A 19,144-nucleotide genomic window follows, 5' to 3' on the forward strand; every position below is an offset into this window, starting at 1 on the left:
GCCTAGGCAACTGAAGGCACGCCACCAGTGGTGGAGGGATTAAAATCAGGGCTGCACAAGAGGCCAGAATTAGAGGAGCGCAGATATCTTGGAGGGTTGTGGGGCTGGAGGAGATTACAGAGATAGGGAGGGGTGAGACCAGGGAAGGATTTGAAAACAAGAATGAAAATGTTAAAATCAAGACGTTGCTTGACCAAGAGCCAGTTAGTTCAGCGAGCACAGGGGTGATAGGGGAATGGGACTTGGTGCAAGGCAAGACATGGGTAGCAGAGTTTTGGATGACCTCAAGTTTATGGAGGGTAGCATGTGGGAGATCAGCCAGGAGTGCATTGTAATAGTCAGGTCTAGAGGTAATGAAGGCATGAATGAGGGTTTCAGCAGCAGAGGAACTGAGACAGGTGAAGTCGGGCAGTCTTACGGAGATGGAAATAGGCGGTCTTAGTGATGGCACGAGTATAAGGTCAGAAGTTCATCTCGGGGTCAGATGTGACACCAAGGTTGCCAACAGACTGGCTTAATCTCAGGTTGTTGCCAGGAAGAGGGACAGAGTCAGTTGCTAGGGAACGGAGTTTGCAGCAGGGACCGAAAACAATGGCTTCAATCTTCTCAATATTTCATTGGAGGAAGTTTCTGCTTATTCAATACTGGATGTCAGATAAGCAGTCTGATAATTTAGCAACAGTGGATGAGTGGAGAGAGGTGATGTTGAGGTAGAGCTGAGTGTCGTCAGCGTACATGTGGAAACTAATGCCATGCTTTTGATGATGTTGCTGAGGGGCAGCATGTTGGCGAAAAACAGGAGGGGGCCAAGGATAGATCCTTGGGGGACACCAGAGATAATGATGCGGGAGCAGGAAGAGAAGCCATTGCAAGTGATTCTCTGGCTCCGATTAGATAGATAAGAATGGAACCAGGTGAGAGCAGTCCCACCAGCTGGACAACAGTGGAGAGGAGTTGGAGGGGAATGGTGTGGTTAACTGTGTCAAAGGCTGCAGATAGGTCGAGAAGGACAAGGATGGAAAGTTTACCTATTAACAAACTGTGTCATTTGTGACTTTGATAAGAGCTGTTGCGTTACTGTGGCCAGGGTGGAAACCTGATTGGAGTGATCAAACATGGAGTTCCAGGAAAGATGGAAACAGATTTGGGAGGCAACAATATGTTCAAGGACTTTGGAGAGGAAAGGGAGATTGGAGATGGGACTGTAGTTTGCAAGGGCGGTGAGGTCAAAGGTTCATCTTTTGAGGAGAGAGGGGATGACGGCAGATTTAAAGGAGAGAGGGACAACACCTGAAGAGAGAGGACCCTTAACAATATTGGCTAACATGGGGAGGAGGAGGGGAAGTTGGGTGATCAGCAATTTAGTGGGAATAGGATCAAGGGAACAGGAGGTGGGTCTCATGGACACGATGAGCTCAGAGACGGCATGAGCGAAGATAGGAGAGAAACTAGAGAAAGATGTGAGTTCAGGGCTAGAGCAAGGGGTAGCATTATAGGAAGTTTGGCCAGGTGGGCTAGTGGAAGGGAGAGATACAGCAGAGGCACTTGATCAGATGATCTCAATCTTAGTGACAAAGAAGTTCATGAGCTCCTCACACTTATTATTGGAGGTGAGGGTGGAGGGGACAGGGGGAGGGGTTTAAGAAGACGGTTTGCAGTAGAGAAAAGAATCCGGGGGTTATCTTTGCATTCTAGGATGATCCCGGAATAATGAGCAGTTTTAGCAGACGAGAGCAAAACCAAATAGTGTTGTAAGTGGTCCAACCAGATTTGGCGGTGGATGGCTAAACCAGTTATCTGCCATATCCTTTTAAGTTTGTGTCTCTTGGACTTAAGGGAGCGGAGATTAGGGCTATATCAGGGGAAACGGCCAGGGTGAGGGAGACTAATCTTTTTATTGAAGACTAAGGCATCAAAGGTGGAGGTGAAGGTGGGGTTGAGCGCAGAAATGTTGTGGCAAATGGAGAGCCAAAGGCTAGATAGTTGTGATTTTGAAAGTGCAGTTAAGTGAATTGGGGAATAATTTTTTCCAAGGGCAGATACACTATGAGGGAGGGTTGAGGTGTGAAAGGGGGATGTGGGTGGAGAGTGATACAATCTACGTTAAGTAACGGAGGAACTCTATGCACACCCTCTGAAGTACTGAAGCTCTGCGGGTTGAACAGCTTTACCTGGGGCTTCCCAAAGGCTTTCTGCAGCCAGTCATCCGTCCACTTTCTGCAGCCAGTTGATGACACCTTCCATCACTTTACTGATGATTGAGTAGACTGATAGGGCAGTAATTGGCCGGGTTGGACTTGTCCTGCTTCTTGTGTACAGGACATACCTGGGCAATTTTCCACATTGCCGGGTAGATGCCAGTGTTGTAGCTTGCCTGAAAGGGTGGTAGAGGCAGAAACCCTCGAAACATGTAAAAAGTGCTTGGATATGCACTTGACGTGCCGTAACCTACAAAGCTACAGATCAAACACTGGAAAGTGGGATTAGGCAAGATGGCTTCTTGTTGGCCAGCACAGACACGATGGGCTGAATGGCCTCCTTCTGTGCTGTAAATTTCTATGATTCTGATTTCTATAAATGCATCTGTGGTATATGCCGCAACTACTTCTTGTGGTGGCGAGTTCCACATTCACATCACACTCTGGGTAAAGAAGTTTCTCTTGAATTCCTCATTGGATTTATTAGTGATTATCTTGATTTTATGGCCCCTGGTTTTGGACTCCCCCACAAGTATTGTACTTTGCCTTTCAAGAACTGCTTTGACATTACTCATGAACTCACTTAAGATTAAAAGAAAAAAGAAGCCACAGATATCAGAAATCTTCAAGGTTTGATGTGGATGAAATGCAGTTTGTATTGTTATGCAACTAAATGCAAGACTGAAGGGTCTTCCATTGGGCTGAAACTTAAAGCTTATAACAGTCCCACAAGATGTAGGCTTTAGTGCTGTCATTATCTTTGGAGTATTCTCACAGCACATCTGATTCTTTCTCTCCCAGTGGATGAAGAGTTTGAGGTGGTATCAACACAACTCCTCAAACGAACGCAGGCCATGCTGAACAAATATCGGCTGCTGCTCTTTGAAGAATCCAGGGTAAGGTTCATGTTACGTTAAGTGCATTGTGTACACGTAAGGGATACTGACCACCAGGGGACTGAATCCCGTCAGGGTAATGACACTACAGGTGTTGGATGATCTCCCAGAATTTTGACCCAGTGATCCTTCTTCACATGTATGCCAAGACGGTCTGTGTTGCTAAGTGATTCAAGCACAGGGGAGGGGGCGGGTAGACAGAGAGAGAGAGGACAAGAAATTATCAGAGACTAGTTAAATCCTGTCCTCATTCAATATCAACAATCTGCAGTAGAAATCAATGGATAATGAACAGAAGTAAGAACCTGAACAGTTTCTTCTCCCCCACTCCCTTGCCTAGGAACACTGCATTCCCTTGTGGCACCTTACCTCCTGAGAGTCACCTGAATTATCCCAGGGCTTAAAGGATTAAATTATCAGGAGAGGTTCCATAAACCTGCCCTGGAGTTTAGAAGATTCTGGAGGTGATCTAACTGAGGTGTTTGAAATGGTAAAAGGATTTGATAGGGTAGATAGAGAGAAACTGTGAAGGGAATCCTGCAGGTTAAGGCATAATCTTAAAATTCAAACTCAGCCATTCAGGGGTGATGTCAGGAAGCACCTCTTCACACAAAAGGTAGTGGAAATCTGGAACTCTCTCCCTCAAAAAGCTGTTGAGGCTGGGGGTCAATTGAAAATTCAAAACGGAGATTGACAGGTTTTTGTTGGGGAAGGATGCCGAGGTATGTGGTGCAAAGGTGAGTTAATGGAGTTGTAGTTACAGATCAGCATGATCTAATTGAATGACAGAACGGGCTTGAGGGGCCGAATGACCACTCCTGTTCCCGTGTTTCTAAGTCCTGGTGCTTACTGCTTTGTTTTCTGTGTGTTGTCAGAGGACAAAACCCTCAGCTGAGATGGTGATGATCGATCGAATGTTCATTCAAGAAGAAAAGGTGGCTTTCCTGGAAGCTGAGCAACTGGCCAGGGACGGTCCTGGTGAGATGGCTCTTCAAATATACAAACAGTAGGAAACTTAGAAGAGTGGAGATTTGATGTTCATGTGCAATTTAAAGCTGGCAAGAGTCTGGCAGCGGGACAGGGTAAATAGTAATTTGTAGACGGAGCTTTTTAAGTTTCTACAGCACCTCAGGCCTACTTGTGCTGGGTAGTGGTAAACATAGAAACATAGAAAATCGGAGCAGGACTAGGCCATTCGGTCCTTCTGGCCTGCTCCGTCATTCAAAAAAGATCATGGCTGATCGTCTAATTAGTACCCTATTCCTGATTTCTCCCCATATCCCTTGATCCCTTTGGCATTAAGAAATATATCTATCTCCTTCTTGAATATATTTAATGACTTGGTCTCCACTGCCTTCTGCGGTAGAGAATTCCACAGGTTCACCACCCTCTGAGTGAAGAAACTTCTCCTCATCTTGATTCTAAATGGCATACCCCGTATCCTGAGACTGTGACTCCTGGTTCTGGACATCAGAACAGAGCCATCGGGAACATCCTCCCTGTGTCTAGTCTGTCAGAATTTTATAGGTTTCTATGAGATCCCCTCTCATTCTTCTAAACTCTAGTGAATATAGGCCTGGTCGACCCAATTTCTCCTCATACATCAATCCTGCCATCCCAGGAATCAACCTAGTAAATCTTCTTTGCACTCCCTCCATGGCAAAAACATCCTTTCTCAGATAAAGAGACCAAAACTGCACACAATACTCCATATGTGGTCTCACCAAGGCCCTGTATAACTGCAGTAAGACATCCTTGCTCCTGTACTCGAATCCTCTTGCAATGAAGGCCAACATACCATTCATCTTCCTAACTGCTTGCTGCACCTGAATGCTTGCTTTCAGCAACTGGTGTACAAGGACACCCAGGTCTCGTTGCATCTCCCCCTTTCCCAATCTATCACCATTCAGATAATAATCTGCCTTTCTGTTTTTACAAACAAAGTGGATAACCTCACATTTATCCACATTATACTACATCTGCCATGCATCTGCCCACTCACCCAACTTGTCCAAATCACATTGGAGCCTCTTTGCATCCTCCTCACAGCTCATATTTCCCCCCAGCTTTGTGTCATCTGCAAACTTGGAAAGGTTACATTTAGTTCCCTTACCCAAGTCATTCATATATATTGTGAATAGCTGGGGCCCAAGCACTGATCCCTGCGGTACCCCACTAGTCACTGCCTGCCACCCGGAAAAAGACCCATTTCTCCTACTCTCTGCTTCCTGTCTGTCAACCAGTTCTCAGTCCATGCCATTATATTACCCCCAATCCAATGTGTTTTAATTTTCCACATTAACCTCTTATGTGGGACCTTATCAAAAGCCTTCTGAAAATCCAAATACACCACATCCACTTATCTATTCTACTAGTTACATCCTCAAAAAACTCCGGTAGATTTGTTAAGTATGATCTCCCTTTTATAAACCCATGCTGACATTGTCCAATCCCATTTATGCTTTCCAGGTGTTTTGCTATCACATCCTTTATAATAGACTCGAGCATTTTGCCCACTACTGATGTAAGGCTAACTGGTCTGTAGTTCCCTGTTTGATCTCTCCCTCCTTTTTTAAATAGTGGGGTTATATTTGCCACACTCCAATCTGTAGGAACTGCTGCAGCGTCTATAGAATTTTGGAAGATGACCACCAATGCATCCACTATTTCTAGGGCCACTTCCTTTTGTACTCTGATGTAGACCATCAGGCCCTGGGGATTTGTCAGCTTTTCACCCCATTAATTTCCCTAGCACTGTTTTTTTACTAATACTGATTTCCTTCAGTTCCTCCCTCTCATTAGACCCTTGGTCTGACCAAACCTGACCAAATTCTGTGGCAAGAGAATGTAGATTTTGTGGGAGATGTTTCTGGTATCTAACACGTGACTAAAGTCTTACCTGAAAGACAGCATCTTCCTCAGTACTGCACTGGAATATCAGCCTGGATTTTATGCTAAAGTCTCTGGAGTGGGACTTGAACACACAACCTCCGGACTCGAAGGCGAGAGTACAACCCACTGAGCCATGGCTGATAGAGCCACCCCATTCAACTTCCATTTTGGCTGGTCAAATGGAAAAGAAAACCATGTGGGGTGTAAAACAGGCATTGATACGCTGTCCCCCATTTTACACTACCACTCAAGACCAAACCCGCCCCCTGTGTAGGCAAATTCAAACACTGGGAGAGTCACGAGGATGTTCCCTAGAACTGGAGGTCTGAGTGATGAGGAAACACTGGAAGAATGTGGACTTTTCAGCTGTGAAAGAGAGTGACTGAGAGCAGATCTCATTTAGGCATGGAAGGTAGCAAACATGACTGAGACAAGGTAAGACTATTTCGAACTGAATTAGGAGAGTAGGCAAATTTAGAAATGATATTAGGAAGGTCTTCAAACAACAAATGGATCATTTCATGGAGTGGACATCCTGCAGAGCAGTGATTATTTAAATTATTTGAGCAACCAGATGTTACAATGAGGAACTGTATGGTCTTTCTGGATGGATGAGCTAAGATGAGCCAAATGCCCTTCTTGTCAGTAGTTACAATCATAGAATTGTACAGCACAGAAGGAGGCCCTTCAGCCCATCGTCCCTTTGCCACCTCTCTGAAAGAACTGTATAATTAATCCCATTCGCCTGCTCTTTTCCCATAGCCTTGCAAATTTTCTCCTTCAAGTATATTTCCAATTTCCTTTTGATAGTTAACAACTGAATCTGCTTCCACCACACTTTCAGACAGTGCATTCCAGATCGTAACAACTCACTACATAAAAGAAAGTCTCATCTCAAGAACACAGGAAATAGGAGTGGAAGTAGACCATATGGCCCATCGAGCCTGCTCCACCATCCAATACGATGGCTGCTCTTGAGCATCAATTCCACTTTCCTGCCCGCTCCCCATATCTCTCCTCTGGTTCTTTTGCCAATTATCTTAAATCCGTGTCCTCTGGTTACTGACGCTCGTGCCAGTGGAAACAATTTCTCCCTATCTACTCCATCAAAACCCCTCGTAATTTTAAACACCTCTATTAAATCTCTCTGCTCCACGGAGAATAATCCTGGCTTCTCCAGTCTGCACATAATTGAAGTCCCTCATCCCTGGTATCATTCCAGTAAAAGTAGGGAAGGAAAGAGAGAGAGAGAGAGCGCATGGGGAAGGAGAGAGAGACAAAGCGAGGGGAAGGAGAGAGAGAGAGCGTGGAGAAGGAGAGAAAGAGAGCAGGGGGAGGGAGAGAGAGAGAGAGTGTGGGGAAGGAGAGAGAGACAAAGCGAGGGGAAGGAGAGAGAGAGAGCGTGGAGAAGGAGAGAGAGAGCGTGGAGAAGGAGAGAGAGAGCGTGGGGAAGGAGAGAAAGAGAGCGTGGGGAAGGAGAGAGAGAGAGAGCGTGGCGAAGGAGAGAGAGAGAGTGGAGAAGGGGAAGGAGAGAGGAAGAATGGGGAAGGAGAGAGAGAGAGAGTGAGGAAGGAGAGGGAGAGAGAGAGTGGGGAGGGAGAGAAAGAGTGAGTGAGGAAGGAGAGAGGGGGAGCGAGTGGGGAACGGGAGAGAGAGGTAGAATGTGTAGAAGGAGAGAGTGAGGGAGAGTGTGGGGAAGGAGGGAGAGAGAATGAGTGTGTGGAAGGAGAGAGAGAGTGGGGAAGGAGAGAGAGAGAGTGTGGGGAAGGAGAGAGAGAGCGAGTGTGGGGAAGGGGAGAGAGTGAGTGTGGGGAAGGGAAGGGGTGAGAGAGAGAGTGAGGGAAGGGGTAAGAGAGAGAGTGTGGGAAAGGAGAGAGAGAGAGAGAGAGAGTGGGGAAGGAGAGAGAGAGAGTGTGGGGAAGGAGAGAGAGAGCGTGGGGAAGGAGAGAAAGAGAGCGTGGGGAAGGAGAGAGAGAGAGAGTGTGGTGAAGGAGAGAGAGAGTGGAGAAGGGGAAGGAGAGAGCGAGAGCGTGGGGAAGGAGAGAGAGAGAGCATGAGGAAGGAGAGGGAGAGAGAGAGTTGTGAAGGGGACAGAGTGGGGAAGGAGAGAGAGAGAGAGGGGAGTTAGTGGGGAACGGGAGAGAAAGGTAGAATGTGGAGAAGGAGAGAGTGAGGGAGAGTGTGTGGAAGGAGAGAGAGAGTGTGTGGGGAAGGAGAGAGAGAGTGTGGGGAAGGAGAGAGAGAGCGAGTGTCGGGAAGGGGAGGGAGTGAGTGTGGGGAAGGGAAGGGGTGAGAGAGAGAGTGTGGGGAAGGGGTAAGAGAGTGTGGGAAAGGAGAGAGAGAGAGAGAGATTGGGGAAGGAGAGAGAGAGTGGGGAAGGAGAGAGAAAGAGAGAGAGAGTGGGGAAGGAGAGAGGGAGAGTGGGGAAGGAGAGAGATAGAGAGAGAGTGGGGAAGGAGAGAGGGAGAGTGGGGAAGGAGAGAGAGAGCGAGAGAGAGTGGGGAAGGAGAGAGAGAGCAAGAGAGAGAGTGGGGAAGGAGAGATGGAGAGTGGGGAAGGAGAGAGATAGAGAGAGTGGGGAAGGAGAGAGGGAGAGTGAGGAAGGAGAGAGATAGGGAGAGTGGGGAAGGAGAGAGAGAGTGAGGGGGAGCGAGTGGGGAACGGGAGAGAGGTAGAATGTGGAGAAGGAGAGAGTGAGGGAGAGTGTGGGGAAGGAGGGAGAGAGAGTGAGTGTGTGGAAGGAGAGAGAGTGTGGGGAAGGAGAGAGAGAGAGTGTGGGGAAGGAGAGAGAGAGAGTGTGGGGAAGGAGAAAGAGAGCGAGTGTCGGGAAGGGGAGAGAGTGAGTGTGGGGAAGGGAAGGGGTGAGAGAGAGTGTGGGGAAGGGGTAAGAGAGAGTGTGGGAAAGGAGAGAGAGAGAAAGAGAGAGAGATTGGGGAAGGAGAGAGAGAGAGACAGTGGGGAAGGAGAGATGGAGAGTGGGGAGGAGAGAGATAGAGAGTGGGGAAGGAGAGAGGGAGAGTGAGGAAGGAGAGGGAGAGAGAGAGTGGGGAAGGGAAGAGAGAGTGAGTAAGGAGAGAGGGGGAGCGAGTGGGGAACGGGAAAGAGAGGTAGAATGTGGAGAAGGAGAGAGTGAGGGAGAGTGTGGGGAAGGAGGGAGAGAGAGTGAGTGTGTGGAAGGAGAGAGAGAGTGGGGAAGGAGAGAGAGAGAGTGTGGGGAAGGAGAGAGAGAGCGAGTGTCGGGAAGGGGAGAGAGAGAGTGTGGGGAAGGGGTAAGAGAGAGACTGTGGGAAAGGAGAGAGAGAGAGAGATTGGGGAAGGAGAGAGAGAGTGTGGGGAAGGAGAGGGTGAGTGTGGGGAAGGAGAAAGAAAGAGTGGGTAAGGAGAGAGAGAGTAAATGTGGGGAAGGGGAGTGAGAGAGAGAATGTGGGGAAGGGGAGTGAGAGAGAGAGTGTGGGGAAGGGGTGAGAGAGAGTGGGGAAGGGGTAAGAGAGAGAGTGTGGGAAAGGGGAGAGAGATAGAGAGAGGAGAAGGGGAGAGAGAATGGGGAAGCGGAGAGAGAGTGAGGAAAGAGAGAGAGAGGGTGGGGAAGAAGAGAGAGGGTGAGTGGGGAGAAGGAGAGAGAGAAAGGGGGGAATAGAGAGAGAGGGAGAGACGGGAGAGAGAGAGAGAAAGGGTCAGAGTGCGGGGCGGGCAATGACACAGTGAGGGATAGACAACACAGAGAAGGGACACAGGGAGGCAGGTGCAGAGAGAGACAGACGGAGAGAGGGAAGTGGGAGAGAAAACAATCAAGATCACTCCTGACAATGGACATCTATCCGGACTACTCCTCATTGCTGCAAGAATTGTGCAGGCAATAAAATGCCAGGTGTATCACAAAATAAGTGTCCAACATAGTGACCAGAAAGTAAGTCAATAACTTAGTGCTCCTATTTAAAGCTTCTTGACAAAAATGCACCTTTGTTATTGTTTTAATTTATAGTAAGATAAAGTTTTAATGGATTTATCTTTCAGAAATTGTCTCACTGGCCGCCAATGTAAAACAAAAATTGTAATAAATGCATACGAATTAGGAGCAGGAGTAGGCCACTCGACCCCTCGAGCCTGCTCCACCATTCAGTAAGTTCATAGCTGAACTGATTCCTCCACATTTCCACCTATCCCCGATAACCTTCCACCCTTTTGCTTATCAAGAATCTATCTACCTCTGACTTAAACATTTTCAAAGACTCTGCTTCCACCGCCTTTTGTGGAAGAGAGTTCCAAAGACTCACGGCCCTCAGAGAAAAAATTTCTCCTCATTTCTGTCTTAAATGGGTGACCCCTTACTTTTAAACAGTGACCCCTGGTTGTAGATTCTCCCACTAGGAGAAACATCCTTTCCACATCCACCCTGTCAAGACCCCACAGGATCTTATGTTTCAATGAAGTTGCTTCTTACACTTCTAAATACCAGTAGATACAAGCCTAGCCTGTCCAATCTTTCCTCATAAGACAGCCCGCCCATTCAGTATCAGTCTAGTAAACCTTCTCTGAACTGCTTCCAATGCATTTACATCCTTCCTTAAATAAGGAGACCAATACAGTACATAGTATTCCAGATGTGGTCTCACCAATGCCCTGTATAGTTGAAGCATAACCTCCCTACTTTTGTATTCAATTCCCCTCGTGATAAACAATAACATTCTATTAGCTTTCCTTATTACCTGCTGTACCTGCATACTAACCTTTTGCGATTTTTGCACTAGGACACCCAGATCCCTCAGCATCTCAGAGCTCTGCAATCTTTCACCATTTAGATAATATGCTTCTTTGTTATTCTTCTTGCCAAAGTGGACAACTTCGCATTTTCCTACATTATTCTCCATCTGCCAGATTTTTGTCCACTCAATTAACCTATCTATATCCCTTTGTAGCTTCCTTATGTCTTCTTCATAACCTACTTTCCTACCTATCTTTGTGACATCAGCAAATTTGGCAACCATACCTTTGGTCCCTTCATCTAAGTCATTTATATAAATTGTAAAAAGTTGAGGTCCCAGCACAGATCCCTATGGCACACCACTCGTTACGTCTTGCCAACCAGAAAATGACCCATTTATGCCTATTCTCTGTTTCCTGTTAGCTGCCAATCTTCTATCCATGCCAATATGTTACCTCCTAAACCATGAGCTTTTATTTTAAAAATTTTTATTTATTTTTTCTATGTGACCCCCCACCACCCCCCCCACCCCCGCGAAAATGTTAGGCACCCCTGCTTCAAGCCTTTAACCTTGCATTTTAAAATAACATAGCTGCAAAAGTAATTCGCATTGGCGTTGCATACTCTTTTGCTCGCTAGCCAGTTAATACAGTTGTGCTGCTCTCCATTGATATTTGTATACTTAGCTACTTTATTTATAAGGAGAAATGTGTTTTAAATTGGACTGTGTTTCGATGGCATTAGATTGGATATCTACTTTATATACAGATTAATCGCCCCAAAGTCCGTGGCTGAGCCAATAATTTTGTCAAATGTTCGTGGTGCAACATGTTGGTGTCTATCCCTGCCTTGCGCCCTAAATAAACTTGAGCTCATCCGAAAATCTACTTCCTGTACCCAAAATCACACCAAGTCCCGTTCACCCATCACCCCGGATCAGGCAACGCCTCAATTTTAAAATTCTCATCTTTCTTTTCAAATCCTCCATAGCCTTGCCCTCCACTATCTCTGTAACCTCTTCCAGCCCCACAAACCTCCGAGATCTCTGCACTTCTCCAATTCTGGCCTCTTGTGCATCCCCAATTTTAATCACTTCATCATTGCTGATTGTGCCAAGCCCTAAGCTCTGGAATTCCCTCCCTGAACATCTCTGCTTCTCTCTCCTCCTTTAAGACACCCCTTAAAAACTACCTCTTAATATCTCCCGATGTGTCAAATTTTGTGTGATTGTGCTCCTGTAAGGCACGTTGGAATGGTCTACTATGTTAAAGGCACTATATAAATGCAAGTTGTTATTTTGTTTTAAATTCACTTACTTTGAACTTATTGTAGCTGTAGAATTCTGAATGTTTGTTTGGTTTGTTTTTAGATGCATATTGCTCATCAATTTTCAAACCTAGAATTACCAGCACTCCGCCAACCCCTTCTTGCCCCCTTATAGCTCCCAATGAGCTAGTTCAAAGTTCAACACAGGTCACCGCCACCAAGCTGGTTATCAAACAGGCCTGGAGTTCCCCCTCTGTCACCCAGGCAATAGCCTCCCCAACAGGAAATGTGGAGATGAAGGCCCTCCCAAGTCGACCCAAGCCTCTGAAGACTTACGTTGCCAGTAGCAGAGGCAGACTCAAGCTAAAGATAAAGCAGGAGGCGGGTTACAGCAAGGTTGTCCACAACACAGCGTTAGATCAACTCTCTCCTCCACCAGTCCCATGGAGTTCAGGAACCAGAGGCCCCAGCACCCTTACAGTGATACCCCTTAGCCAAAGCAATGGAGATCTGAATTGCAGAGTCCCTCCTCCAGCTGAGAAACGGCAGCTGGAACATTTGGACCCCAGGGACATATTGGAACGAAGGGACTACCTTGCCAATCTTGGAAAATGTGAAAGGAATTGTCCTATTAGTTGCACTCTAAGTTTGGTGCCCGACCAAAGTAAAACATCCCTCCCACAGATCAGTTCTGAGCTTAAAAGATTGATCGATTATGAAGTCAACCAAAAAGCTGCTCTTGGCTCAGGCATAGTTGACGATAGAGCTCAGCCCTTGAATTCTAACGACAGGACTGCAGGCAGTGGCTTCCAGAATGTGGTGCAGGTCAAAGCTGAGGGACTGTCAGGAGGTAAGACCGACGAAAGCACAAGCAACCTTATGAAGGAGCTTGCGGAGGTGGAAGATGTGCTCAGGCAAGGTCTGCTGAAGGTTGGCTCAGTGGATGACCTGCACTGGGAGCTGCCACTCCCGCAGCCCAAACGTCGCAAGTCTGACTCCGTGGACAATGCCAGTTTCTCCAGCGACAGCCCCCAAGATAGCACACTCAATGAACACCTACAGAGTGCCATCAACAGCATTCTGGACCTACAAAGACTCCAGACCTCAGAGGAGGAGCAGTCCACAACCGAGCCTCCTGACTCAGCAGAACTGGACATCCCGCAGTTCTCCCCTTTGGCTTCCTCAGGGGACTTCATGGAACCAGAACATGATGGTGGCCTTGTTGGAGTAGTAACCTCCACTTTGGAAGAAGCAGTAAACAGTATTTTAGGTGACTAGGGAAACATTGAAAGATGGGAAAAATAAGCTGGAAATGGGCTTAATTTAAAAGAAAACTTGGAACACGTTGTGTGACTTGAGTGCAGAAAGTTACAGATGCAAGTGCTGTACAGCTACTTGGACAGTGCCTACACAGATTATTGTATAATACCAGTTGAATAGAAAAAGGTCGTAAAGTCTAGTAATTTTTATATATATATATACACATATATATAAAAAAGAGGCTAATATCGACACAACTGGTGTCTTACAGTAGCATTATTTATTAACACACTGAAGATTTGCAGACATATCAGATGGTTTCACTCCTTGATCATCCTCCATTAAGTGTTATGCAAAGAGATGATTGGGTTATGTGAGGATCTTTTTCTTTATTAAGTCGCTGGCTGACTCGTCACTATTGTAAGGCAATATTGAGCCCCAGTCATTGTAGCCCTCGTGTTTTTCACTGCCTTCAGCATGTTCCCACATGACCTAGGTCTCCGATCATGTATTAGTTGGCACTGTTGTCCACAACTTTTAAAATTGTACTGTTTATTTTCTTCCTCCATCACAGGATACTAGTTGGGTTTGATTTTTGCGGGGATTTTACTTTCAAACAAATGATCTTTCACAAATTGACAGGACTTGTTTCTGTGTTCAAGGTTGGGTTGGGTACATACGCAGTATTTGTGAAGTTGCTGTGCTTGAATCCTTTTGAAATGCGTTCACAGAGCTTGAGTGAACAGGAAGTTCTGTGCTGAGGATGGGTTGAGTGTACAGATATTATGAGTTGGTCATTGACAAAGGCTAAAAATCGTTCTTAATATGGATTGTTGCAAAAACACAACTTAATTTTAAAAATATATATTTGTTTTGATGAATTGGTTCCATTGATTTATATTTAATTTGAGTTATTTTTTTAAATTCTCTTGCACTTTTTCAGGGATAGGTGATTTTCTTTATTAGCTGCCTCCTGTCTCCTTGGAATAATACAATGTTTGCTTCTATATAGTTTTACAAACTTCACTTCCGTTTTTAAGTTTCTCAATCCACATTACCACAGAAACATCTCTCTAAAATAAACCTTCTTGGCTTTTAACATGTAAAAATCTTTAACACAGTATTTTGCAATTTAATGAACTCTAATAAATTGGCACTTTTTCAAGCACAGTTTGAAAAGGAAAGCACTTTTACCTTACTTGAATTGGAGTTAAAATCCAAATGCTAATCTATTTTTATGATTGCCACTAAACATTTTCAGCTGAGGAAACTCCCAACTGCAAAAACATGCAGGAACAAACTGGTGAAAGTGTGTTTAAAAGTGGACTATAAAAGTGGATTATAATTTTAATCAAATAATCACTGACCGTGTCGTCCCAAGTCAGTTGGTGCCTAATTTTATTTGCAATATCAGGGTGTTTTTAGATGGTTAAATGTAACTAACATAAAATGTGAACAATTTCATAATGTGTGCAACTTTATTAAAATTGGTTCTGTTAACAGTTTGAGGATCCCAGGTGCATTTCTATAACATATCAAAGAAACAGCTGTGAATTACGAAGTGTTGTCTGGTTCTTTGTTGTCTCTAATTTTCTCACCGATCGATGTTGATTGACCCTCACCTGGGGTTAATGGCCTCAGAATAGGGGTCAGTTGTGCTTCACAGCCCACTTAAATCGGCAGTGCGCCTGGCTGTGCCCATCAGATGTCCAAAGTGCCTGCCTGTTTAAGTAATGGACCCCTTTTAATATGAAAATCTGGGTCCTAGGACATAATAGGACCTGATCGCCATTTGAGGTCAGAACTGGTCGGATGGAACCTGCACTGTGTGCATTCTGAGCAGTCCTGTGGGCAGTGGAAGAGAGGAGGCCTAGCCAAGGGTAAATATTGAATTATGTTTATGGGCCTTGGGGGAGCAGGAGTCAGCAACAGAAATAATCTGGGCCTCTGCCTCTCCTGGACTCCCACCCTCTGTGATCATAACCCCCTCCCCCTGACTTTTGTTCCTGGTAGCAGCTCGAGCTCATTTTCCTTTGCAAGTCTGGAGGGCTGGGTGAGACCCCTGCAGCTCACCTGGGGAATAATAATGAGTCAGGAGTGGGGGGGAAACAACTGTTCAGTTACATGTTTTCACTTCCTTCATTTTCTCAGTTGTTAGAGAAGAAACCCTTTGCTTGTGTGACATTAATCTCCGATATTGTTAAAGTGTTTTGTGCAAAAATGATTTCTAAGAATTTCTAATATTTGGTTCAATTAACAGGCTGAAATTTAGAGAACATCATTTTAACTAGCATTTTTTAGAAGTCGAACAAATTACTTGTTTTTTTTAGTTGAAGAGGTCAGATCTCCTGTATTTGAGATTTCTACTTCCCAGGTTGTTGTATTAACGCAGTGTGGGATGGGGAATACATTTCTCTGTATCACACTGCAACAATATCATAAATCTGTTGGTAAAGTACCATACACCTGGTACACAGAAAATCTTCCCCGTGGTTACCCATCGAAAAATAAAGAACTTGGGCCATTTAGAACCTCCGAATGTTGCTAAACACTTCACTGACAGTGAAGTACTTTGTGAAGTGTAGTCACTGTTATAATGTAGGAAGTACAGCAGCCAATTTGCATATAGCAAGTTCCCACAAAACGGCAATGTGATAATGATCAGATAATATGTTTTAGTGATGTTGGTTGAGGGAAAAATATTGGCCAGAAAGCACTCCCTTATCTCCAAATATTGCCATGTGATCTTTTACACACACAGGGCAGACAGCGCCTCAGTTTAAAGTTTCATCTTAAAGACAGCATTGAACAGTGCAGCATTCCCTCAACCTAGATTATGTACCCAAGTCTCTGGAGTGTGGCTTGAACCCATGCACATCTGACTCAAATGCAAGAGTGTTCCCACAGAGCCACTGCTGACGCTCTTTGCAACCATGATTAATCGAACAAAAAAGAACTCCCAAGTTAGCCGTCTGCTCTGTCATGAAGTTTATATATCATGTGTTCCAGATGGGGGGGAGAACAGCAAGCATCAAGTTCATATTTCTTAAATCCTTCCATTTTATATATTTTTAAATCAGCATTGGTTTACAAAAATGCTCAAGTCTGTTCAGAACAAAACAAAAACTGGTAGGATAGCTTCAAAGACTTGTAACTTCAGTTGTGTTCTTGTGACAATTCTTTATTTTGTCTTTCTCGGCAGAGATTGTAGCAGAATTGTGACAGAGTCTTGGTCCAGTGTCAGTGCACATGCTCAGTAGTTTGGGGAACTGCAGGACGTGAAAGCACTGCGTGGTTAGCGATACAGTGCTGGTGATGGTGGATGAGCCCCCCTTACCTCTAGGGCAGTTGTTTAGAAATGTCTAAATTCAGGAGTAAGACACAGCAGATTTTGAGGCAGCAATGCATTGAGGGTTTTAATGATACCATAGTCTCAGCTGCCTCAGACACATTTCAGAACATGTCATTCTTTACATTGTACATTTCACACTGACCTGCTTAACTTTTTCATTCTCTGCTGGGGATCCCATGATCAAATCGTGCAATTTGACAAAACATCAGTCATAGAATCATACAGTACAGGAGGCCACTCAGCCCATCATGGCTGTGCTGGCTCTTTGTCACTTCCCTGTTCTTTCCCATAGCCCAGCATTTTTTCATTTGCAAGTATATATCCAATTTCCTATTGAATCTGTTTGCACTGTCCTTTCAGACAGTGCATTCCAGTGCTGCATAAAAAACTCTCCTCATCTTTCCTCTGGTTATTTTTCCCATTTTTGGATTTGTTTAATTGAATAATACCAAGGGATATCATAACTTGTACCTTGTGTTTTTAATGCACGCTGAGTATGTTCTCAACACTGGTTCAAAACGCTGTTTGCAACATGACGTGAATGATTTTTTTGTGCGTATGTATGTTTTAATAGCTGTAATTGTCTGTAGCAGGTAAGTGAGATTCTAACCTGGTTTTACACACTGGTGAAACTATATCATATAAGTTATCTCATATGTTTAATGCCTCTTAAGTTAGGCCCAGCAGTGTTTCACTGCAACGCACTTCTTTCGGGTTTAAATGTGTGCTTGTGTCCTGCGCACACTTTGTGCTGGTATTTTTAATTGTGACATTGCATTCCAATGTGTCAGTATTCTGTCATAGCCCGAGTCTTCGGCCACAAACATGCAAATCGCTTAATCTTCAGGTAATGAGTTTGTGTGTTGGGTGGCTAATACCTCCAGTGCATATTGAGCCATAAAGCCACGTCCGTGTGTATATATAATTAATTAATAAGTTTTATTACTTTGTACAGCAAGGCAAGTCTTTTCAGCCAGTTCAGAGGCCTTACTCGAAACACATGGGATTGTTGATATTGTCAATAGTGGGTGAACAGAATAATTCATTGTTTGGTTGGCTGTATCGTATTAAATCTCTTATTCTAAACAAATGAACATTTTGTACACATTTTTATTAAGCTATTTATTGAAGTACCATTTTCTAATAAATGAGGAAAATGTGAAAGATTAATCATACGTGTTTCTGGGTATTTTTTGTTTGTTTGTGTTTGCCCTACTACAGAGCAGAGCAATGTGATTGACTACTACCCCGCAGTTCATTTCCATTGCATTTCCTTCCTCCTCCATTTTCTGGGGCAGTGGCAACAGAAGGACACAGATTCAAGACAAATGCAAACAGACATGACCCTCCATGTCTCATGGAGGCCCAAGTATTGGAGGTGTCCTGGGAGCAACTGGGTTTGCCTCACCCTCTCTGCTGAAGGTTATATATACGCTGCAGGGGATCATTGAGGGGAGACAGAGTGGGGCTTAAGAAGAGGGTGCAGTGGCTGGTACTATGATCTTAAAAAAAAAAACCTTTCCACACGAGATGATCTGAGTCTGCCTTATGAGCAAAAGGTCCCAGTGAGTCAAAACTCAATTTTTCAGACTATTACTGTAACAGTGATGACATTCAACAATCCAAAATATGCAGGCCCTATTAGAACGATAAGAAACCACAACTTGCATTTAAATAGCACTTTTAAAATAGTAAAAAAGAACCAATACATTTAATGTAACTATATGAATGATAGATGCTGCTAATAATAACACCCTGTCAGGCCTGTTGGATCTTCAATCTGGTGGTACTGTTGGATTTAAAAAATGTAAACTCTTGTTTACACAGGATGACACGACTCTTGATTATGGCAACTAAGCTAATTTCAGACAAAACTGCAAGAGCTCTGCATCAGTTGTCCATCTCAGGCTTCCTACTCCCACCACTAGGCCTTATGTCGTTGATTCCCCTCACTAAATTACTTGACATCTCTCTTGGCTCCTTTTAAGAGCCTCCTTAAAACCAACATCAACAAAACTTTTGGTCTCCTGTCCAAATATCTCCTCATGTGGCAGTGTCAATATTTCTCTGATAATGCTCCTGTGAAGCGCATTGGGACAATTTACTATGTTACGGGTGCTATATAAATGCAACTCTTTTAGGAACAGGAGTCGCCCATTTAGGCCCTTGAGTTCATTCCATTTAATGACATTGTGGCTGATCTGTGATGTAACTCCATATACCCTCAGGGTAGTGTCCTAGGCCCAACCATCTTCAGCTGCTTCATCAATGACCTTCCTTCAATCATAAGGTCAGAAATAGGGATGTTTGCTGATGATTGCACAATGTTCAGCACCATTCATGACTCCTCAGAAACTGAAGCAGTCCATGTAGAATTGCAGCAAAACCTGGACAATGTCCAGGCTTGGGCTGATAAGTGGCAAGTAACATTCGTGCCACACAAGTGCCAGGCAATGACCATCTCCAACAAGAGAGAATCTAACCATCTCCCCTTGACATTCAACGGCATTACAATTGCTGAATCCCCCACAATCAACATCCTGGGGGTTACCATCGACCAGAATCTGAACTGGACCAG

General features: G+C 44.7%; 1 protein-coding gene across 1 annotated transcript in view; it reads left to right on the forward strand.

Moving 5' to 3' along the window:
- The window catches only part of LOC137374003 (BRD4-interacting chromatin-remodeling complex-associated protein-like), a 102,170-nt gene extending 84,537 nt beyond the window's left edge, over positions 1 to 17,633 (forward strand). The window contains exons 9-11 of the mRNA XM_068039748.1: positions 3,000 to 3,094; positions 3,970 to 4,072; positions 12,058 to 17,633. Coding sequence (XP_067895849.1) covers positions 3,000 to 3,094; positions 3,970 to 4,072; positions 12,058 to 13,232 — 1,373 coding nt within the window. The 3' untranslated portion in view covers positions 13,233 to 17,633. The remainder of the gene's footprint in view (positions 1 to 2,999; positions 3,095 to 3,969; positions 4,073 to 12,057) is intronic.
- Positions 17,634 to 19,144: the final 1,511 nt, after the last annotated feature.

Source organism: Heterodontus francisci, chromosome 9 (genome assembly GCF_036365525.1).
Source record: "Heterodontus francisci isolate sHetFra1 chromosome 9, sHetFra1.hap1, whole genome shotgun sequence".
NCBI classification, from domain to species: Eukaryota; Metazoa; Chordata; class Chondrichthyes; order Heterodontiformes; family Heterodontidae; genus Heterodontus; species Heterodontus francisci.